At 35.1% G+C, this 25,694-nt stretch overlaps 1 protein-coding gene across 3 annotated transcripts in view; it reads left to right on the top strand.

Annotated features, from left to right (window-relative positions):
• The first annotated feature begins 1,373 nt into the window (after nucleotides 1-1,373).
• LOC122135334 (transmembrane protein 108-like) overlaps nucleotides 1,374-25,694 on the top strand; it is a 52,868-nt gene continuing 28,547 nt past the window's right edge. The window contains exons 1-2 of one of the 3 annotated variants that reach the window (XM_042714173.1): nucleotides 2,865-3,060; nucleotides 3,711-3,747. In XM_042714173.1, coding sequence (XP_042570107.1) covers nucleotides 3,720-3,747 — 28 coding nt within the window. In that variant the 5' untranslated portion in view covers nucleotides 2,865-3,060; nucleotides 3,711-3,719. Of the gene's footprint in view, nucleotides 1,545-2,864; nucleotides 3,061-3,710; nucleotides 3,748-25,694 lie in introns of those variants that run through there. The other 2 variants (XM_042714175.1, XM_042714174.1) reach the window with 2 other exon arrangements.

Below are 25,694 nucleotides of genomic sequence, written 5' to 3'. Positions count from 1 at the left end.
CTATCACCCTTCATTGCCACTGCACTCTGATTCTGCCTTTGGGTTTTCTTTGCTTCAGTCCTGAATGAGTAATTAAATGCAGTAAATTATTTTTTTATTTTTATTTATTTTTTTTTGCCCAAGCTCTACAGCACTGTAACTGCTGGTGCAGATAAGGCCTCTTTGCTCCTTAACAAGACTGATATTGGGACGAGTACAACCTAATGAGAATAAGGCACCCCACCGGGACCCCAATCTGATAGTAATGCCATGTTGCTGTGGTAATAGAAGGAAGGGTAGCATGTTGTGAGGTTTATAACCAATGCCAGGACAAAGGTCATGGAAAATGTACATATGTCTGTAATGTATGAATGGGGTTATGCCCAGCAACTGTATAGAAATGGAACAGAAACACAATGTCTCTTTGTTCCTGTCTAAAATCAGGACACAGCCTATTGTTGCTCAAGACAATGTTAAACAAAACTGCTCCTTTATTCATTCAGTAAAGTAGCAAATTATAAATAAAATTGACAGAATTTAGAAAAGATGTTTTTTTTTTTTTTTTTTTTTGGCCATTTACAGAGTAGTGATTTCTGTGAATCTGTTCATTTCAATGAACCAACAAAAAAACAATGTTCAAACAAACATGTTTATTGTATTTTTTTTTTCTGTTAAGTTTCATTATTGCAAGTCCACGCAGCCATGATTTAGCTCATTAAATAAAAAGTAATTTATAACTTAAACTTAGTGTAAACACTGAAGCATTACTGAATTTCTTATAGCAGACAAAAAAAGCTGTTGATTCAAAAAACTGCTCTGACAATGAAATCTTAGGGGATGTTTATTATAGATCTATTATAAGGCTGGCATGGAGATAAACGTGGTATTTGTTATTTTTTATATTTTGCTGATATCTGTTAGGTAGAAAGGATTTTTTTTTTTTTTTTGTTTGGTATAGCCTATTTTCTTTCTTTTTATTGTATTGCCTAATTTTTTATATAAATCACGCTCAGCAGTCTGTTTACCTGTTTCAGATATGTTTCTATTATTTTACTATTTCTATTCCCCGATCTGTGCTTTGGTGTGGTCCTCGGGGCGAACCTGTCATCCTATCGCAGGATAATTCATGTAATCGCAGGCAGGATAATTCATGTTAAACCACTGGAGACAGACTTGCTGTTGCAGTAATATGTGCTCATTATTATTCTGTGGCCGTGTACAGTCTACGAAACAGTCTTAAAGAGCCAGGGTGACCGACACGTAGCATCATCAGCTGTCTGATATCACTCAACCTGCACCTGCTGCCTGTTGCCTTCAGATGATCAGTCTGTGATTTAAACAGGCTATCTTATGTGTTTTGGGGAGGTGGGGCAGTGTTGGGATGGATTCAGAGATTTGCTGGATGGAGGCAGGGGGTGGATGAACTGACCGCCCCGCTCATGTGACTGTCTGATACCGTGCGGAAAGCATGTGCGTTTTGCGCGTTTCACTTGGACCGGTGACGCGGCGGCTTTGATAAGCCGGATCGGCTGGAAGAAAGAGGTTTCGGACTAGTCCACATATAGGTACACCTAAACGCGTCATCTACTGCGTGTCGCTGCATGTATTGTCTTTGCGTAGAGTGACATCGTTAATTTATAGCTATATAATAGCTGCCCGTTTTTTGAGCTCTGATGACAGAAGTGGCTTAACATAATTTGTGAATATAGCATGATTTTGGGGCTCTCCTTAGTTGGCATTGCACTCCCTTGAGAGATGCGGTTATCGGACTGTTCAGTGTCTTCTTGATGCGTTCTACAGAGTCGTAGATAGCGATTGGAATCATACGGAATCGATTCTGGTTCTCTAACAGTTCCATGAAAGATTTTTTAGTAGTTATAAGGAGATGGACATATTTAGAGAAAATTGGAGTTCGCATAATGAGATCATTTCTCAAATAATGAGATAATTTCAGGTTTTTCAACATAAAAGACATCACAAAATAAATTTATAGCCGAATTTTATAAGTCACATTGCATAATGTTCACACAACAAAATAACATTTTAATGCAATTCTTTAAAAGCAGGCCATAACAATATATTACTTAAAATACTAAACAAAATGAGGCAGCATAATTCATTAATTTGTTCATTTATATGAAAACAAAACTCAAAATGTTGCCTACAACTACACGTTGTCATATGAACAACCAGTCAGTAACACTGGTTCAAGTCTTACAAGCTCGCCTACATTATAACACGGGATGAAAAATAACTTAAGGTTCAGCAAGTCAGATTAATTCAGTAACCGCGCAGACTGATTCATAAATGTCATTCATTCAGTAAAAGATCCTGCTCCTAAGAATCTTTTACTCCGATCCATGAGAATTGCGCTACACTGATATGTTTATTTATTTAAATACACTAAAAAATACCGATTCATAAGATTCATTCATTTGGGAATCGGACTACACTTGTCTCGTATCTTTTTTTATTTACTAAAAACAACCAGCTTAAAAGAGTCATTCGTTAAGAATCGGATTACACTGGTGGCGCTGATTCAGTAGCGGTGTTGATGTGCTGAATAGAAGTGCAGGAAACACTGTCAAGAGTAACGTTAGCCTGTTTTAGTTCAGGGTTTTTTCCCGCAAAGGCGGGAAAAAAAACAACAACAAAAAAAACACGTATTCCATCCTTATATAAATATAAACCGACCAAGAACTAGTTATTGATCCCCAACCGTTGTCATTGAGTGTAGCGCGCGCTCATATACTAACATTCGAATGTCTCATCCTTCCAAATTCTCTCTCTCTCTCTCTCTCTCTCTCTCTCTCTCTCTCTCTCTCTCTCTCTCTCTCTCTCTCTCTCTCTCTCTCTCTCTCTCTCTCTCTCTCTCCGATCACACACACACACACACTCTCGGGGTATCAGCCTTTATTTATTGTGAGGTGTCGCTGAAGGAGAGTTGGGGACGCTTGACGGTATTTCCAGGCGTGGAAGATCATTGTGTTTCATTGTCAGGATTCTGAGGATATAACACAGATAAAAACATCATGCTATGCTACAGGCGTCTTTGATCGTTTTTCATCATATTATTATAAGGTAAGAGACATCGGAGAATTTCTCAGCCTTCCTCTGGAATATTTGCCTTGGCTTCACCTGCACATTAGACTGTGATTGGGAGGAAAACATGGTAGGATTGTATAGGCTATTTTTATTTAGTTTAACACATTGAGCTATTAAACGGATCGTTCGTTTACATTTTTGCACAGTACCAGACTAGAGATAAACTGATAAATGGTTTCACAATTCTGCTGTTAACTGGCCCCTCTGTGAATCTTATGCATTGTTTGCATAAACTACTCAAGCTTTTCCAGGCAACTATTCATTTTTAAATGAGAAATTCATCTTAAGCTTAACAACAGCCCAAAACAAACATGAAAAAATATGGCATGATTAATGTTGTTTTTGTTTGTTGTTATTATCTTTAACCATAATGCATTTAAGGTTTTATTGTCAGTCTAATGCTATATCAGAATAAAGTAATATGTCAGTAAATATTTAAATATGTCAAAGAGAAGTGATTGATTTTGTATCACTTATCAGCCATTTTGATGGTTAATATATATATATATATATATATATATATATATATATATATATATATATATATATATTGGTCAGTTTCCATTCCAGATCTCGCAGCGCATCAGTCATCCTCATTTCAGAATCCTCTTCTTTCTTCTTTTCAGTTTGGTGGCATGCAAAAAGCCCGTTCTGGAATCGCAGGTACCTAAGTGGTTTAGGAACATAACTTTTATTAACTAATGTTCATTTGATAATTATAGCCATTTAATTGAATCCTAAATTATTTGGAATCAAGCTATGAATCTTATTGATAGGCCTACTGTATGTGTTTTCCCTGGGAGTCCATCCTATGACCTCGGCATTGACCATGTTCTACATGAACGCATTTAGAAAGACTACACAACAGAGTAAATGTTTCCTTTACCTTGGGTCTCATTCATTGATATTCACTTCTTAATAATGAGGCAACTCTCTTAAAGCTTGAGGCCTTTAGAAAGGGTTCTCTCCATAAAGATGCTCCATTTGTGAGCGCTTAACGTTCCTTTTTTGTGTGTGTTGGCGGACCCACAAATCAGTAAATGTTAGAAGTGCGGGGTCAATAAAAGTTGGTCGGCGGAGAGCATTGTGAAGGGAATGTTAGTCAAAGTCCTTTAACAGAAACACCCCCCAACTATAGGCTTTGTTTCTACAGGACAATTCCTCACTGGTTTGTCCAATGGGGAGAGGGAGGGAGCAGGGTATTGGGTCAAGTGGTGAGACACTGACATATGTAGCTGACAACTTGTTCAGAAAGGGTCACCTGGGATGGGGCTGTTAAGGAGTGAGTGTCTTGTGAAAAGTGGAGGAGGACCTTTGATTCATTGGGAGCAAAGGGTGTCACCTTTTACCATCCATTGGTTAACTTGCTGCAGGGCAGCATCCTTATCTGTGCTCGTTTTTCTCTAAACATGGCATACTTTAAAAATTACCTAAGTGTCTGAGAAAAAAAGACAGCTTTGTTTATTTTTTTTTTCTACTTTTGTGTTAAGAAAATCACCATACTTTCTTGAATTTTACTTACAGAAATTTAATTATATTAAATGTATATTATTTATATATTATTTTACTATATTAAATATATTTAATTCATTCCTTATATATATATATATATATATATATATATATATATATATCAGTAAAATGTATATATATATATATATATATATATATATATATATATATATATATATATGATATATATATATATATATCTATATTAATCAGCAAGAATTTATGAAATTTCTGAAAAAAAGATAGTAAAGAAATTATAATGTTATATAAAATATTTCTATTTGGAAAAAAATGCTGTTCTTTTCTTTCAAACTTTCTATTCATCAAAGAATCCTGAAAAAAAAAATCCACAAAAAGTGTATTAACCAGCACAAGTGTTTTCAACACGGAAAAGAAATTATGATTGATTTCTGAAAGATCATGCAACACTGAAGAATGGAGTAATAGCTGCTGAAAATCTCAGGAATAATTACGTTTTAAGATATATTCAAATATAAAACAGTTATTTTAGCTAATCATTTAGTGATATTTAGTATAATATTACTGTTTTATGATCAAACAAATGTATAAATTAATGAATATGAGACTTTTATCAAAATATGAAAAAAAAAAAGAATGACACAAAACATTTCAGTGGTAGTTTATATTGTTGATATATATGGTTTGTTTATAGTATATATATAGTATATTATATATATATATATATATATATATATATATATCTATATATATAAATTTTTTTTTTTTTTTTTTTTTTTTTTTTTTTTAAATAAGCCGTTTTAATCTCTTGTTTTTGGGGGGTGATTATGGATGATCCTCCATTGTCCTCTTGAATCGGGGTCATTTCAGAGTGACAGTAACCAGACCAGGACAACAGCGTATCAACTTTCCTGTGGTGTCACCTCTGCCCACACCAAACATTACTCATGTGTCAGTGAAACGCTTATCGTCATAGCAACCTGCTTTCCTGCAATCTTATAGAGTTACCTAAAAAAGGAAAACACGCCATCCCAATTAAAAAACCATCATCTGTAAAAATTTGAGGTCAAGCAGGAAGCCTTACAGTCTTATCAGAGAATGTCCAGAAAGAAAGGACATGTTTCCATTCTCCTTTCCTCTCTTCCTCTTTTAACAATTCCAAGTCTCAATTACAATCTAATATGAGCCATAGGAGAATGGCACAGAGTGGTATGGAATGTGTCTCATGTCTAAATACTCTAGATCTCGAGTACAGTAAGTGTTGTGAATGAACTCAGCACTTCCATGCTCATAGAACCCAGTAGACAGGAAAAAACAGAGACAATGGCGAAATGGAAGAAAAACAAGCAGTGTTCCTTTCCTGGAGAGTGACATGCACTCCTACGAATGTCACTTTACATTAGCGCCTTCAGAAATGTGTTTTCTTCGAAGCCAGAACAGAACAGGGTGGATATTTCTGAGCTTCAGTAACGTGAGTTTTATAAACGGGTAGTTGAGATGTCCCGTCACTGTCCGATATGGGACATTTCCTCCCATTTCCTGTAAGACACACTGATGATTCTATCAGCCTGAGCTCTTCCATAGGAAAGAAGTTCGGTTTCCGTTAGTCGAAGCTGAACATTAACATGAAGAGGGAAAACAGAAGGAGACAGTAAAGTTCTTTCATGTCATGGAACATTCAGTTTAGTTTTAAAAGGGATAGTTCTGTTAATATAAAATATAAAATTCTGTTATCATTTTCTTCTGCAAAATAACAAAATAGCATACTTTTATAAAGACCACTTACTATGCAAAATAATTAAACTATTAAAATGAAAATACTTAAGTGCAAACTGTGTGTTGTTTTTTTTAGGTTCTTTGTTTGTTGTTTATTGGAGGTTATTATGTTATTTGATGATGATTTATTGTTGTTATTTTTTTTATTTAAAATTAGCTAAACATTAGAGTGTGTTTTGACCCACTTATGTAGGTGTAATGTTTTTACTTTATTATGTAATGTTCTTAGTTTAATTTTATTGTCTTTGAAATACTGTTCAATTGTCTTGCAGAATGTATGGACAATAATACTCTGAAATATTGAATACACTGTTTAGTATGCACAAAGTAGCACCTGCCTATTTCTCAATGTACTGACATAGCAGGTGTCTTAAATTACACACAGGGCAATGCTGAAAGCGACAACAGGTCTTCACCGTGTCCAGTAGCGTTGGCAGGAAAGGCAGGACAGCCGTGGATACAGCCATTACAACGATTAGAGAGTGAGTAGGGATGGATGCAGAAGATAAGAGGGAAAGGGGGAGCAGGAGGAGGAGAGGACTGATGGAGCGTGAAGTGCGTGTAGGGGGAATTCCTGGAATTCCATGCATCCCAACACTCTGCTTTGGACACCGTTTCCTGATTCTGATTTGTTGCACCTTTGGACACACACTTAGGCATTTTCATGTTTCCAATTGTACTAAGAAGCTAACTCAAAAGAATGTTCTGGTTTGGCCCTTTTTACAATCATTAGCTTCTTTTGGCTTTTACAGCAAGGGTTTTTTATCAGTTGATGGCTTCAGGCTGTCAGAGTGAGTTGCTTGGCTTGCCTCTGATCAAAGGTCCTCAGCTTTATTTGGCCTGCTTATATCCAGACTGAACAGTCACTTCAAACAAGGATTTAATAATGTATAAATGAGCAGGTTCTATTCATCAGTATGAAATGTACCCACTACTGTACAATGATGCTTGTAGTAGCTTCGAAAAGTATTTGGACTTAAAATATACAAATCTTTGAATTGTATAACAAAATATAAAAACAAGTGGCATTGATTTTAAATAAACATACCACAACCACACTTTTCAAGAAAAAAAAAAAAGGGTTATTGTTTTTTAAGGTTACATGTAATAATTCACATTCATTGTAATATTACATTACAGGTACTTACTATAGAAATAACAGTACAATTATTTATATTTACAACCAACTAACCCATAAACCAAATCCTAAAACCCAAGCTTAACCCCAAGTACATGCAATTAATTAATATTACTCAGTGCTTATTGTTTAATAACACTGCAAACAACATCACACCTAAAATAAAGCGTTGGGTTAAGACTAAAATTTTCACTTTCCAGTTGTCAAAATGTTCCAAATGTGATGAAGAAAACAATATAAACTTGAGGGGATCTGGTTTCATAAAGCCAGTTCACACTGCACTGACCAACATCAACAGTCTCCAGGTTACAGTACGTCACTTAGACATTCCAAGACCCAACAAATGGTGATTCAACATGTTCAACTGCTAAAAGCCAGCACTGATCAACTAAAGGGTAACATACTGATCTGACAAAACCCAACAAACATGTCCTTTGTCTGCATTGTGAGTTGACCTATACAGCTAAAAATCAGTTGGACACCAGTTGGTTATTGCAAAAAAAATGACTGTGAAGTTGGTCCTGATAAGCATATAATCCTATTTGCCATTTGGTTTGATGATATTTTGTATATAATTTTGTTGCACCACAATTAATAATTTTTTTTAAGGCGACCTTGCTGCCCAAAAATGCTTAAATACCTTTTGTAGAGCCACTGTATAAAGGCAGACGCAAAATTATCATTTCCAATGTCTAATTCAAATGAATTATATAATATGGTCGTATAAGGAACAGCGTCTGGAACATTTCAGCACGCTTTTGGCATGTTTTTTTCAACAGTCACGCTTTTTTTAATGACCTGGCTATGATATTCCAATTTTGGTGTTTGTTAAGCGTAGGCTACTTGACAAAATCCACCCTGAAGGTTTTCATAAGTCTTGATCCCCAGGATCGGCTCGGTTTAATTTTCTTGCTCCCTCACCTAATTTAAGATTTTAAAATCCATCTACAAAGAAGATTTATGCTCTGAAGAGGAGTTCAAATCACTTATGAAACCTCCTTTGCAGATTCTCCTGTAATATATCATACAGCGAATGTTCCTTTAGCATCTCCAAAGGGCTGAAATACTCCGACTTCAATTAAACATTAAACTTAATGAGACCCATTAAAATCAAATGCCAAGTGCCTCTTAATACTAGCAAATGAAACTAGAAAAATGGACTGATATTTAAATCTTAAAGAGAATAATTAAAAAACACAGATGATCAGAGAGAATCAAGCAAGTCTGAATCCAGAAATCTTTAGCGTTTTGTTTTGTGGGCCAGATGAACAAGGCTAATAGGATTTACTCTGACTGGAAAGAAGGCCGAGGGAGATTGGGAAGTGGGAGGGCATTCTGCCTTTACCCCCTGTTTCTTAGTAGCCCACCCAGAGCAGTCATGTGATTCTGGCAGGCGTCTAGCCCTGATTAGACCTTTAGTAGTGACCAAACCTGGCAACTTCCACCCAAGCTACAGGAGTATATATGGACTTGATTTTAAACAGGTCAGCCCCCTTGCTAACAAGCCACCTTAGAAACTGCTACTAAAATGCCCTGAAAGTGCATGGTTGTTGTGAAGGTGCTCAGTGATGTCATTGCCAGCATGTTTCCATGGCAATAGCAATCATATAAGTTGTAAATAAAACAATTAATTTTTTAAATGTACTATACAGTTGTTTCTGATGGAAACAAAACAACCAAGTTGTTATTGTGAAGATATGAAGATTTCTAGTGAAGTACATGAGATTCACTAAAATGTTTTTCTTCAATCTTACAAAATGTTTAGTCATATTTTATCCCAAAATCAAAATGAGAAATAAATATAAGTTGAAGAGTAAATCATATATATATATATATATATATATATATATATATATATTATTATACATACTGTGACATTACATTCTTGAAAATTAAGTACATATTCCCTCCTAAATTCTCAAAAAAAACCATTTTATTTATTCAATATTATTACATTATTATTATTATAGTTATTTGAATCAGCATAAATTTACTACAAAATATGTTACCATGATATAAATGTAATGTTCATTTACATTATTTTTTTATTTTTTTCTTTTGATTTTAAAATGAATGTTGCTTGACAAGTTTATAAATTTAAGCTGATGATGTTTAAATTGATTTAGGACACCGTCATTTGATTTATTCTTGAACACTAGTTTTGTTTAGTTAGGATTACATAAATCCATTTTTTCCTTCTTTCTTAATCGTATCAAGACTGAAATTCTTAAATCCAAAAACAATATGTGCACACCTTCCCTGGTGAGCCAGGACCCCAGTATAATAATTTTGAGTAGATTAAATCATTTTCAGCTGTACTCTATTTGTGTGATGCAGTGTGTCGTGGATTTGTTCTTACTGTTAGCACTGCACCATCGCTTCATTAATGATGTAAACTAAATCATAATCTCTGCTGAGGTTCTAGCATTTAGAATCATTCCTCTCAGTACAGTTACTGTAGGTCCGTAATTATAAATGACAAAAATGTCTTATTGTGATTTTTCCTGATGAAAAATGGTCTTAATCTGTACTGTGGTACTACTATGGTACAGTAAAGATACCAAATACCATGGTACATGCTCAAAACAACCAGTACATTTTGATACTTCTTACAGATATCCTCATGTTAGAGTGAGTCAGTATTCTGCAGTGTGTGTATAAAACAGTAGCAACTTATAAAATATTAATTTCAATTATTAAATTAAACATAATTACAGATTAAAAATGGTTTTCTATTTGAAAGTATTTTAAAAATTAATTAAAAATCCTGAATTTTCAGCAGCTGTTACTACAGTCTTCAGAAAGTACTTCAGAAATCAGTCTAATATGCTGATTTGGTGCTTTAAAAACATTTATTTTTATCAATGTTGAAAAGAGTTGAGCTGCTTAATATTTTGTGGGAACCGTGACATTTGCTCAGGATCGTTTGTTAATAGGAAGTTAAAAACAACATTCATTTGACATAAAAAAAATATTTTGTAACATTATGAATATCTTTACTGTGACTTTTGATCAATTTAATGCATATTATTTTGTAAATTATAGATATCTTTACTGTGACTTTTGATCAATTTAATGCATTGATTTAACTTGGTAATGCATCAATGCAGATCCAAATATACTCTTAGAAGCTTTGTATTAAGACTTTATTTCAAGTATCAACATTAACTTGATCACTAACCTAAGACCTATTAAGACAGCATTAAATCAGATTGCTCACATTAAGTACTTTAAGAAAAAAACAAAACGTTTTTTCTCTGTCTTCCATCTCTGCTTCCTCCAACAATAACAAGCTTCATTGAATACATTAGACTTCTTGATCATTTCACCTTGTTAGATCTAGAGTTTAATGTTAAAGACGGAAAAGCTAATAGGCCTGATGTACCTCTGATTAAATAAATCTCATCTGTCGAACATTGGGGGGTTTGCTTGTACAGAAATGCTCCGCTTCTGTAATGTGGGCCTTAAGCTTTCAGAAATTGTGGTCAGTAATCTGTTGTATTTTCAATTATATAATGTTTAACTATGCATCAAATTTGATTATGGTTAGAATGTGTAAATCACAGGACAACCACTGTCTGTTTGTATTATATTTACAGTCAGTCAGATTAGTCTCGAAGGCCAGTCAGTGAAGGGTGTCGATTTCAGCCTTTTTGGCATACATTATGCATCTGTTACGGTTAGTAAAACTAGAATGACCCTATTGTTCAATCTAGCTGTTATGTTGCACAAGCTATTGTTAAGTTCATTTAAATTGTAGTGGGACATGGTTTGAAAATCTTCATCTTGAATGTTATTTTTTTAACAGATTAGGAAGGATAAGACAAGGAAGGAAAAAGAGAAAGAACATGTTTTGATGTCAGGTAAACTACTCAAATTACAGGTCATCACAGGTCCCCTTTCAAGCTGTCTTCCTGTCTTTGTTTTTATTTCTCTTTCGTGCCACAAAAGGCTTTTGTCCCACTTTCCTAGGTAGTCTTTAGAGTGATCAACAAACCCTCATATAAAAGGTCAAGGGTCAGAATATTTTGACCTTTGCCGAAAACCATAACTATAGAAAAAATGTGTTTTTGTGCTGCCTGTGCACCTTCATTATTATTTATTTAGTCCTTTCAGAATGCAACATCAGGCATGGTGACATTAATTGATACATACCTCAATAATGAATATATCATTACATCAATTTTATTTTTTTTTTTTTGGTGGTAAAACTTCTTTTTATTTAGTTTGTATGAAGAACTCATTTTAGGAAAAGGGAGGTGTAAACAACCTTCAATAAATCTGTGGTTTTGTCTCAGTGCAGATATTTTTGTCTTGAGATTTAGTTTTGACACCTTTGGATTTGGATCCCAATTCTCTTTTAGTGGATTTATTCCATATCTGACTACAGCTTGCCTGAGATTAAAGCTTTGTTTTATGCCGGTGTGTTGGTGTTTTTTCAGCTTGTGCAAAAAGAAGATCTAATCAATTCACTCTCAGGGCTTATTTTTGAGTTATGTCAAAAGTATATGTTGTTGTTGTTTGTGTGAGACATAAAGGGTGAAGGTTTATGAAATTCTAATTCTGTTTTGTGCACTCATCCGCTATTATTCTTCCATCCTTATTATTAGTGGTGCTTTCTAAGACATCATTATCACTATTACTTATACTATGGGTTAGTGATTTGAACGAACTCATAACTCCTCAATATTAAACTTTGTTGTTTAGTGATTTAGTTTTTAATTTTGATGTGTTTTTATTTTTTTGCTTTTTTTTTTATTTTTTTTTGTTTTTTTGTTATTTATTTTTGGTGATAAAACAGGCTAAATGATATTTTGCTAAACATGCTTAAAACCACTCAGAACACTGAACATAGCAATACTCTGGCCATCCACAATATATTGGTACTTCCATTTCATGCTGTAAGTGTCCTACCTAAACAGTAAAATGGTAATAGATAATGAATCAACTTGGAAGGGTTTAAACCTAAAACCTTTCAGTAAGCAGCCCAAATCGTTAATTGTTATAGGCTGCACTAATCTAATCTGTTCTATTTTGACATATTTCACTTATTCATTTTGCTTGTTCTCTCTTTCTTTCTTTTTTTCTTTACCTACACAGTTTTTCATTCTGTTTGTGAGTATGCAGCTGCATGATTATGGGTTTATGAGTCTAAGAAAGCTTTCTCTTTATTGGATACGATAAACCTGGCTGGTAATGTGAGATGGCATTAATATTGAATAAGATAGAGAGAGGAAACATCAGGTGATAAAATGAATTTCCATATGCTGGGCTGCTGACTATAATGAATAACACTTCCACACCGGCAATGTGGAGAAACTGTGTATGTTCATGTGTGAGCAGATCTGTCTGTGCTAACTGTATGACAGTGAATATTTTTGAATCAGTACACATATATATTATTTCACAGAGTTATTAAAATCGGGAGATGCAGATGACAGAGATTGACATAGGTGACTGCATTCATGTGTTAAATGACTTGTCACTTACAGTGGTAACTCAGTGTAAAGCTTTGGTTGGGGAGACACACTGATTCACACTGATTCACACTGATTCATGACCAGCACTCTTGTTTTTCACCATTGCACAACCTTACACAAGTATAAAGCTAAGGATTTCATTGAGCCTCGGGATCCATGTTCAAAGATCCTGTTTAATGTACCTCAGATTCTTTCTGCTACATGAATTATAAATATGAGTTTAGTCTACATTTCCCTTGTTACGTTTCCCTCAGTTCATACATTTCGTCAGGCGTTTTGGAGCTCAGCCTATGCTAACGCCTCAGCTCTCCTGAATGGTGACTCCTTCAAAAGAAAAGAGATGACTTAGCATTTTCTTTTGGTTTGGGAAGAGTCATAAAACAGCTTAAAGCGTTTGCAGAATTTGCTTTGTCAGTGCCAACACACTGCAGATAAGGGACCATCAATAAGGGCCACAAACAGTTGAATCAATGTTTATTTTAGGTGGAATTGAGCCATTTGTTGCTAATGTGCCGAATTGATTGTGAATGCATTTTTTTTAAAGTTCACATTTAGTTATTGAGCTCTCTGCCTGTACTAATCTCTAAAAGCAATTTCTGTAAACAACTTTAAGTAATCCAATAATGTAAACTAGTTACAAATGTCCTGTTTTCATCTCATAGAATTTTTTTTTTAATTGGATGTTTTTTGTATTAACTTTAAAAGTCTTAAAATGTGTTATATTTGATTCCCATAACCATGCAGGTACCCCTGAAAAAGGTTTATATAAAAATGTTTATAGTAGCTGAGTATAACTGACCATAAAAAGAGTGACTGTTTGGAACATATTTGAAACTAAAACACTTTAGACTCTAGATAAATAATAAAGGGTAGATATACTGAGAAGCTCAGAAATTGGGATGTGAAACATCGGTTGTAAAACAGACAGAGAGAGGGAAAGTGAGGTGCTTACAAATTCAGTACCAGTCGGGAGTGAGGATAGACTCTCTAGGGTAAAGCTTTTGACATTTAACTAGACCATCCATAAACAGAGCCATTGACATTCATTCTGTCTGGCAGAGTTTTTCTCTGGCTGATTTCGCTCTGCTCGCCCCACTCTGCTGCAATCTGTCATATCAGACAACACATTCTTCCTCCATGTAATAGGCTGTAATTCACTTCAGAAATGTCTCAGCAGAAGTGAAAAGTGATAATGCTTTGGTAAAAAAGTATTCTAATTATTAAAGTTGTAGCTATGTAAAGTTGATATCGAACCACATTGAAACCATTAAAACATGATCAAGGAATATTTGCATTGTATCATTCAAAATGTGAGTATTATATGGCATTGTAAAAACATCTACTTAAAAAATAATACATACTATTCACTGCAGTTTGTGAATTGATATGTATTGCTTTTTTGATATAGTAAACTTGTTTGGTAGCTCACCTGGTACAGCATTGCACTTAATGATATGCAATCACTATGGTATGAATCCCATAAAAGAGTGGTTCTCAATTCCAGTCCTTGTGTACCACTCTGCACATTTTGTATGTATCTCTTATAACTTCTGACATTTGTTATATTCGACAGTAAGTGGCCTGCGAAGTGGACATCACTAGATATTCCATTCAGAGGGCATGAAAGTGTGCGAGACGTGAATTTAAATTGTATTTATTTACAGAGGTATATTATGTCACTTAACACTTCTCTAGTGAGTTTCATCTGTATGTGAAGAAGCTGAGGCTGTGGCGTAGCACAAATCCGTGAATTAATATTCCAAAGTGAAGTAAACTTAAACACATTTCTGTGTAGGGACCATGTCAGTCGGAACACGATTCATTCATAGAGCTCTCTACTAAAGAGCTGGTTATCTGAATCAGGTGCGTTAAATAAGAGAGACATGCAAAATATGCAGAGCAGTGGTATGCAACGACTTGGAATTTAGTATCACTGCCATACAACACCAATCATGATAAAAAAGTTCAAAGGCTTGTAGAAACAAGCTAAAATGGCATGGTTGCTTCAGCAAATGTATTTTCATCTCACTTGACTTTTGTTAACACTATTGGTGATGTAGTGTAGCCTTTTGCTACTACTGACTGAACATTTAATTTCTGAACTGCCATGATATCTATATTTACAACAACAAATGTAATAATACGTTGCCAGATTCAACATATATTATAATGTAATATATGTTACATTTTTAAATAGCAAATATTTCCGTCAATTAAAAACAGTTAAAGACAACTGTCTCTTTGGCTATTAAGTGTATCAGTTTAGCCTAATGCTACATTGTTGATTTTATAATCCCTGTGGCTTCTACACTGTTAGTATCTTTGATTAGTTCAATCCCATTAATAAACAGTGATCTATGGTGTGATCACGAGTGAGCTAAAGCTACATTAGCGTAGCATGCCACTCCATGCTCTGTCGCTGTTTACCTATTCATTATTCAGCTGTGACTGATGGGGGCTTGCCAGAGCCCTCCGTCTTTTGTGTAATTAAACAGCTGTCTTTGTTGAAGCCTTATGAAAAAAAAAAACATAAACATACCCCCTCCCCCACCATACATTTTTGCTACAGAGCATCCCTAGTGACCAGGCTAGCATTAGATAATTAACACGTGAGTGGTCATGTTGATTGCTTCATTATTCATATGCGATAAGCATCTGGCGGAGGTGTCAGATTGATGTTCTGGATTTGACATTAATCCACGTTTAAAGATGTTTAATAACAACAGTCGGGACTGAAGACACACACATCAGGGCCCACACAGTCTTCAAAGTGTTGCTTTGTTTTAGGACCGAGATGTGATGATTTCATAACGAGGGAAAATTTTATTTATTTATTTTATTTTTTAGCCAAATAACAAAAAATTAAATGAACAATAAAGGGATACTCCACCCCAAAAAGAAAATTTTGTCATTAATCTCTTACCCCATGTCATCCCAAACCTGTAAAAGCTTTATTCGTCTTCGGAACACAATTTAAGATATTTTGGATGAAAACAGGGAGGCTTGTGACTGTCCCATAGACTGCCAAGTAAAAATACACTGTCAAGGTCCAGAAAAGTATGAAAAGCATCGTCAGAATAGTCCATCTGCCATCAGTGGTTCAACATTAACATTATGAAGCGACGACAATACTTTTTGTACATGACAAATTCTTGAATAAAGTCATTATTTAGACTATTCTGACAATGCTTTTCATACTTTTTCATACTCATAATGTGTTAACCAGCAAGGCTTGCTACAAACAATTCTGAAAGATGTTCTTCAGAAATAAGCACACTGACTGAACCTTTATCTGTTAATTGGAATCCCTGAGCTAAAGCTCTAAGGTTTATTCTGGAATCTGTTTTGCATTCGACAATGTCTTCTGTTGTCCAAACTTCAATTTAATTTAGTTAAGAAATTTCCCACTACTTGTTTGCTGTCAATGTTTTTCTGTCTATTGTTAAAATATTCTCATTTATGTTAATTATATTTGCTAGCAAAATACATGGACTTTCTGATAGACAAGTGTTGGTTTGGCCTTTGAACATCGCAGTTTAGTTCTAATAAACCACTAAAAAGTTTGGGGTCAGTAAGTAATTTTTTTAATTATTATTCTAAGTAATAATTAATTATTCACAAGGTAGCATTAAATTGATCAAAACTGACACTAAAAACATTTACAATGTTACAAAAGATTTATGTGACAGAATACTAGAGTAATGGCTGCTGAAAATTCAGTTTTGCCATCATAGGAATAAATGAAATGTTAAAATATCTTCAAATGGAAAAGAGTAATTTTACATTCTACTCATATTTCCATTTTTACTGCGTTTTCGATCAAATAACTACCCCCTTTGTGAGTATAAGAGACTTCTTTCAAAAATAATACATATACTTTAAAAGGGTATATGACTGAGAGAGAAATTGCATGTCCTTTATATCACCAGCTTTGTTTATTTACTGTATGTCTCAGTCTCAAAAAATATTTAAATCCCCTCTAAATGCTCTGTTATAGCTGACTAAATAATACTAAGACCAGTCGCAGAGCTGAACCTCCCCACAGATCCACCCCATAGCTTTAATCATCCCTCTAAATAACAGCTATTCATAAACCTCTCAACGACACAAGCAGTTACTGTCTCTCTCTCTACACACACACACACACACAAACACACAGGCGCACAGTAATAAGCACTGATATGAATCACATGTGCCCTTTTATTACGTGTTGCAGGGTAAATTTGACCCAATCCCCAGAGGACCTGATTCAGCAGCTGCCGTGGCTCTAGTGTCCAGTGCTGTTATCTAATAAAGTTGCCCGGTCTGGTCTACATTGAAATGTCATGGCTATAATGTATCTACCGCTGTTTGTACAGGGGAAGGTCACACCTGCCATCAGGGCCAGTGACATGCACACATTATATTGCAGTGTGTTTTAAGTATTACATTAGCTTTGTGTTACAGGAGGATAGAATATCAATATTAAATGACAGAGTGAAACGCACTTGGTTTTGTAAACTTTTTGTGTAAACTGTTTTCTCCTCTACCATACTAAACAATACTCCTTTACCCTTTTTCTTACTCGTTCCTGTTTGTTTTATAGATCATTAGTTGTTATTCCTCAGTGCCCTCATCTTTGTCAGCACACACACTCTTATTTCTGCAGCTGAGTCCTTTAGCTTCTTAACGTAGAGCATTAGAAAGCCCCTCACAATGCACGAAATACACCACAACACATCCTCCCTTCAGCAGCCTCCGTTCCTGCTATTGTCAGCACATCAAGAGTGTGCATCAAGAGGTAAAATTACCAAGCTCTAATGAGTGTGGCTTTTCCTGCGATACACTCACTTGTACCTTCTGCATCTGTTCTTGAGTGATGCTCTTGCTCTGAAGATTCAGGAAGTGGAAGTACTTAGAGGCGAACTAATGTAGTGATGAGACTTTCCTGTTATCAAAACAAAAAATCCACATGGATCCTTTTTGGCATTATGAGAGTAACCATAGAAACCAATGATGAGAATGTGAACAGCTCAGAGTAGAATCTCTGTGTTGTCGTCTCATAATTACAATAAGTTGAGACATTATTTATTATTAGTTGCTGTCTCTTGTTTGCAAAGCGCTAGCTGATTGTATTTATTAATCAACTGTTTGTGGATTAATGTTTTGCATTATCAAAGTGAGCCATTTTTATTTAGTCTTATATGATATTCTGTTATGTTTTTCCAAGGCTAAACAGATTACATAAGTGCATATTAGATATAAATAGATTATATTAAGTCATTAGTAAAAGAAGCCAATCATAAAACACTGCTAATTACAGGAAAGGAAATAGTATCTCTCCCAGTGGGTTAAAAGAATGTAGCTGCCAGTATTCAAATGATTCTTCCTTAATTGTTCTGATCCAGAAATAGACACTTTTTTTCTCTATCTCTCTTCAGTTTCTTTTAAATTCCAAAATCGCCTCCTGGACTAGCATATTTCAGCCCACGGGGGACAAGATATCATTGATAATCTGCTGCATTTTTACAGTGCCTATAAAAAATATCCATACCCCTTAATTTATTTTCAGATTTTTTATGTTGCAGCCTTATGTTTAAGCTACTTTAAATAACTTTTTTTTCTACACATCAGTCTACACTCCATAACAATACACCATAATGACCAATACAAATAAAAAAAATGAATTGATTCCATTGCATAAGTATTCATACCCTTTTCTGAGACCATTGAAATTTTGCTCAGGAACATTCATACTGTTTTTAGATGTTACTACACTTCGAGTGGCATTAACCTGTGGCAAATTAATTTGAGTTGGTATAATTTTGGAAAGGCACACACTTCTCAATAAAAAGGTCTAACAGCTGAAATGCGTATCAGAGCAAAAACCAAGCCCTGAGGTCAAAGAACTGCCTGTAGAGCTCAGAGACAGGATTGCGTCAAGCCAAACATCTGGGGAAGAGTTCAGAAAAAAATCGGATGCATTAAAGGATCACAGAAGCATGTAGTTTCTATTATTCATAATGGAAGAAGTTTGGAAACACTAGGACTCTTCCTAGAGCTTGATTGATGGCCAAACTGAGAAATCGATGGAGAAGGGCTTTGGTTAGACTGGTGCCCAAGAACCTGATGAGTACTCTAGTTGAGCTCCATGATCATATATGCAGATGGAAGAAACTTTCAAAAGAACAGACAGCACTGCAACACTCCAACGATCCAGTCTTTATGGTGGTGTGGCCAAACTCAGTCATCTCCTCAATGAAGGTGAGAAAAATCTTGGAATTCAGAACAAAGCACCTAAAGAACTCTCAGATTGTGAGAAACAAGATTCTCTGGTCTGATGAACCTCAATTCCAAGCATCATGTTTGAAGGAAACCAGCTCTGCTCATCACTTGAAGAGTAAATTCCCAATAGTAAAGTGTGCTGGTAGGTGCCAGGGGACTGAGGGACTCATCAGAGAAGAAGAGAAACACTCAGTGCACCAAAATATAGAGATAGCCTTAATGAAAACCCAGTCCAGACCATTCAGAACCTCAGACTGGACAGAAGGTTCACCTTCCATCAGGACAATGACCCTAAGTACACGGCAAGAGTGGCTTATAGACAACTCTGTGAATGTCCTTGAGTGGCCCAGCCACAGCCTGTGCTTGAACCCAATCAAATATTTCTGGAGAAACCTGAAAATGTCTGCAAGCCCTCATCCAAGCTGTCAGAGCTTGAGCGGTGAAGCGGGTGAGGACAAGAATGGCAGATAATTGCCAAATGCAGATGATGTGCAAAGCTTGTTGTATCATACCAAAAAAACTTGAGACGGTGAAGGTGCCTCAACTAAGTACTGAGTTAAGGATATGAATAATTATGCAATGTATTTATTTCAGTTTTTGAATTTTAATAAATTTGCAAAGTTCTCACATATCTGTTTTTTGCTTTGTCATTATGGTGTATGGAGTGTACTTTTTATAGGCACAGTAGATGCCCTGAGAGCAACACCAAATGCTTTTTGTTTTTTCTATTTATTGCTCATTATCATAAAAAATGAATCATTTATAGGAGGGGGTAAACTTGCATAATCAGATTTGCCCTTGGGATTTTAACCCTTTAAATGTCTGTTATGGGGTGAGCTTGTAAACGCCAAACAGATTGTTAAGGGTTTATTGCATTTCGCAGGACCAGTTAACCCTTTGACACAAGCAGAACCAGACACATGCTTTCCCTGGAGACATTTTTGACAAGATGTTTGTCTAGTAAACAGTATGTCCAGCCAAATGTTGAAATACTTACTTCAGCATTTCCACAGGACTTAAAACCGATGCATTTCATTTAAAAAATCTTATATTAAAATTAAAGACCATGGTGCTGATAGCAACTGCCCAGTGTATCTTTCTGAAAATTAATAAATGTACATTTTTGAGTGGTGTTGTTCATGTAAATCTCACCTCTACAGTGGATGGTTGCTAGTGTTACAGTTTCAGTTCACTTTGGACTTTATTGTGGCTATGCAGTTGCTAAGGTGTTCTGAGTAGTTCTTTGCATATTATTATGTGGTTTTTTAGGTAGTTGTTTGATGTTCTCTTTAGTTTCTAGGTGGTTGCTATAGGTGATTGCATAGTGTTCCTTGGTTGGTCTAGGTAGTTGATTGGGTGTTTTCTTTGGTTTCTAGGTGGTTGCTACAGTGTGCTGGGTGTTTTTTAGGTGGTTGCTTGGTGGTTGCACAATGGGTTTATAGGTGTTTGCTAGAGTATTCAGGGTGTTCTGGTGGTTGATTGGATGTTCTTTATGTTTCTAGGTACTGTAGTTGCCAGGTTGTTCTCAGAGGCTTCTAGGGTGGGGTAGCTGGGGTGTTTCTTACTAGCCAAAAGTCTCTTTCATAGTCTGTCCTTTAGCATGGCTTGGATCCCTCCTTCAGGGCAAATCTATACTGGAGTTTTTTTTCCCCCCACATATTTTATTATTTTTTAAGCAAGAATCATTAGTTTGTTTTCAGTAAATAAAGTAAATGAACACCTCTACTCATTAGGCTGCACGATTTGAGATATAATTCATATTTGTAGTACAGTACAAGCATTACAGGACAAGTCATGTGACAAATTTTTATATTTAGATAGTGATTTGTTTTATTTTTGTAGTACAGTACAAGCATTACAGGACAACACAGTTAATTAATTTAACAGTAAATCGCAACCTAAACAGGCATAGTGACATTTTTTGTGTGACAGTGATTGTGTATTTGACAGGTAGAAGTGCATTCAGAGGGATGTTTCTCTGTGTTGGTGGATGTGGGAGGACTAATATGTTGACAGCACCCCCGCTGTTAGCTTCACAGTGCTGTGTCAGGTCACCACACCAGACATCACCACACTGGTTATCTCCATTTACCCAGAATGCCATGGAACCTAGGTGCGGTGTGTATCTGGGGCTGCGAGTACATCTGCTTTGGTCCAGCAGCCAGTTGCGACAGAGCTCAGCCCAGATGCTGAAACTATTATTGGACAAAATATCACCTCCTTGCTGGATTGTGATTCGCACTTCTAGGGACGGTGATGCTGATTTCCAATTTGGATTTAGTTCTAGGTTAGCTCAGATCAACTAGACTGTGTAATTGTAAAAGATATCCATACAACACAAGCATTGGCTTATTCACAGAGCTTTTGTTTTTGATTGAAAGGCCTCCAGTTCTTTAATGCTGTCTCTGACCTGTGGTGTAGATTGTGATCAAAGCTATGACTGTCAATTTAACACATTTATTTAGTGTGATTTGATTTAAAGTTAATGCAAATAATCATGCCCCCTTTGATGTAACTTTCATAATAAGGGATTTTCCTAATACCAGCAATGACATTTTTAAATTGTGCTCAAATTCAGTACTCACCACCTGCTATTCGGCCTACTCACAAACAAACTCCATTTACCAAAATCAACTATTTTCTTTAGTTTCAATTGCTGTTCCACAGTGCGCTGTGCTCTAGTGTTTCCACTCTTTATATAAATCCGGTGATGCTAAGTTATATCTATTAATATTATGGGCCTATGCTAACATGAACTGTGAACAATGAATAGTTGTATTTTTATTAACTAGCATTAAAAGCAAGGATTAATGAATACTGTAACAAATGTGGTGTTCATTGTTGATGTTAACTAATGGGGCCTTATTGTAAAGTGTTATCTAAATATTGATATATGTATTTAGTTGTGATTAATTAATCTGCATATTGTGCAGTTACTTTGATTATAATCTGACAGCCCTAGTTAAAACCAAAGAGCTATGAAAGTTTTTTTTTTTTTTTTTTTTTTAAGACAGTCATTCAGTTAGTAGACAGACACACTCACAATGAATGCTGTCTGGCAGTCCCAATTCCCTTAGGTATCCTGAGATAGAAAGAGGGAAAAGTGGGACAAAGTGTGACAGCCTTCTTTGTTGTGAATGGCTGTCTGCGCTGAATTTCAGGTTACAAGGAAGTCTTATTTAGTCTTGTCCATAATTGACACACCAAAAGATTAATACATCTATATTTTTCTGCACAATTCGTTCAAAACCTAACATAAGAATCTTGTGAGATCACAACTTTCATGATGGTCTTAAAGGGAACATATTCTGTAATGTTTCATATCATTATGATGTAGGTTGTGAGAAGCTACTAAGCTTAGGATTGAAAGAAATTTCTGCGGTCTTCATTCTAAAATCTTGTAGAGAGGAAGATCTCTCTGGTGTCAGAGTAATGATGAAAGAGGATATGAAGTGTTTTGATAAAGGGCAACAGCGATTCAAGAGGGTGTGGTAGGCAAACGCTACTAAAACATCAAGTTGGATGTGAGGTATTTTTAAGAAAGTATGTTTTGGGAAATTTTGAGAGTGCACATAATGTCCCTGAAATATGTTGTTTTTTGAGGCGACTTATGGATGCTTAAATCAGCAGATATCAACAAAATACACCTCAGGCATCAGGCCAAAGAACAATATTTGTCGGCATATGTATATATAGACATATATAGTTTTTTTCAAGTAGAAAAATTTATAATATATATGTTTTTTTATGCTAGAAAAATTCAACACAGTGGACAGACCCAGCCACCATTGTCAGTTCCCTCAGAGGTCAAATGCAAATCAAACAATGACCCTCACAGAGCATTTATTGAAAATGTACTGATTAAACAAACACAGACAGGTCAAAAGCCCCCATTGTTGTTATCAGAGGACAATCCTCAATAATCAATATTTTGCACTGGTTAAGCATGGCATTTAGGGCCCAGAACTATTGATAAATGTGTAAGAAAAACTATCAGTGGTACTGGTTTGTTATAAATTCATAATTCATTAAACAATAATATAACACATAATATGCTGAAGTACTTATTAACTCTTTCCCCGCCAGCGTTTTTAAAAAAGTTGCCATTTCCAAGCATTTTTGATCATTTTCACAAAATGTTCATGGCTCCCAGAATAATTTGTTTCGTGTGAATATCTGTATATGCAATATGTCAAAAGAAAAAACAGAACCTCTGCTTTTACTGCAATAAAGTTTCATAAAAAAACGAACACTTTGAAAATTACATTCTAATCTCTGGATTAGATTTAGATCTTTGATTGAAACAGTCGATTGTCATTTCATTCTGTAACGTTAGGCAGTTTTGATTTATATAATGATTCATGTTTGATGATCGTGTTATTTTACATTTGCATTCTTTGATTGAAACAGTCGATTGTCATTTCATTCTGTAACGTTAGCAATACTCTTTCAAAAGATGCATAATAGCGCCTCCTGTCTCACACCAGTGAAAACATGGAAAGCCAGAAAAATATTTAAATTTATAAACAATATTTTTCAAATAAGCTATTATAATTTTGTAATTCATAATTATTTGTTATATTGTTTTTAGTTTTAAGCTAATATTTGTTGTTATGTGATTTTGTTGTAAGTGTGTTGTGGAAGTTTATTTGTGTTGATATACTCCCCCTTTGTGCAAATGTAGTTTTGGTAAACAAAAATCTAATAACATGAAAATTCTGGAAATTTTAAATACTTGGTTTATAATTTATGTCATTGTCACTAAAACTATGATAATTATTCTGGACGCATTTAAATTTTACATTTTCCCCCACTCTATGTTATAGAAGTAAATAAGACTATGTAGAGCAATACAAATAATGCACAGCATAACATTGATGGCATTGAATGTCATTGTCTTGTGATTGCAGACTTTTATATCTTGACAAATCTAAGCACGGTAATTCAGAAACTCTAGATGAGACATGAGAAGTAGGAGCTGTTGATTAACAAGTATTTTTCTTTTTAAGCAAAACTGAAATATTAAAGCTCATTTGTGCTATTTTTTTCCCTTTGGGTACTTGTTCTTTTCAGCATGCATAATTTAGTTTATCTATGAAGGGTTTCATCTTGTGTATATTGAATGATATTCTGCAAGTTTGGACACAGAGGACTGAAAAACTACTGTGCATTGTAAACGATCCGCCCCCGTCCCTCTTGGGGTGGTTGGTTCATCTTTCCAAAGCATCCCTTTATCTTATCTTCCTACTTGTTTATTTTTAATGTGCCTGTGGGCTCTTTAGAGGCTGTCTTCTATAAGAAATCCCTACTGTGATTAAAGTGGATCATGAATAACACCACTGTTAGCTACACTGTAGATTTTAGAAGAAGTCTCTCTTGTGATCCAAAGAGACTTTCTGTATGTGTTTGGTGGTAGTATCTTTTATACTTATTTTAAGCATTAAGTCTATAAAAGGCTTAGCAATGGATTGTACAAAACCTTTTGGGAGTACAATTTTGATTAAGAAAAAGGTCCATTGTCTATTGTGAGTAGTGTAGTGATGTTTAAAGCACAGCTCATGTAGAAATCTCTTTCAAAACCAAGCAACTTTTCTGTTGGCCAACATGGCAACATTTGCATGAACCTGATTGCATGGAGAAAAAAAACACACACACACACACATACACACACCACACATACTATATAAAATATATATTATATATATATATATATATACAGTATATATATATATATATATATATATATAATATATGTATGAAAAGGGGGGGGGGGGGTATTCACAAAATTGAGACACACACACACACACACAAGTACCGTCCCCTTTACTTTTATGTACACATAAATTGTAAAATATGACTAATACTGATGAAGCAGTTTTTGTTAATACAATTAAGTTGGTATGAGCAAAGTCTCTTTTAAAAAGGGTTAGTTCATCCCAAAAATGAAAATTAGCTTGTGTTTTACTCACGCTTGAGTCATCCTAGGTATATATGACTTTATTTTTTCAGACGAATCCCAGTCGGAGTTATATTGAAAATTGTTCTGGCTATTCCAAGCTTCCAATCATTGCAGTCAGGGGTGTTGCAGTTGAACAGTCCATAAGTCGTCAAATAAAGTGCGTGCATCCATAATAAAACGTGCCGCACACAGCTCTGGGGGGTGAATAAACGCCTTCTGTAGTGAATGCATGCATTTTTGTAAGACAAATATCCATATTTCAAATGTAATAAAACACTTTCTCTCACTTCAGTTATCTGTCATATGTGAAAGCATATCCAAGAAGATAATCCAAACATAGAATAAGTTTAGATGTCATATGTGTCTGTGCGTGATGGATGTGAAATGAGTTGAATGGCGACGTCATTCACCAGATAGCCGTCTTAATATCCAGACTTTGTCTCACAGTTGTCCTGTCAGTTATAGCCACACACCAGCTCATCTTCTAAGAGGCACCACAGAA

The sequence above is a fragment of the Cyprinus carpio genome, chromosome A24 (assembly GCF_018340385.1).
Source record: "Cyprinus carpio isolate SPL01 chromosome A24, ASM1834038v1, whole genome shotgun sequence".
NCBI lineage: Eukaryota > Metazoa > Chordata > Actinopteri > Cypriniformes > Cyprinidae > Cyprinus > Cyprinus carpio.
This window is presented reverse-complemented; position numbering and strand designations above follow the sequence as displayed.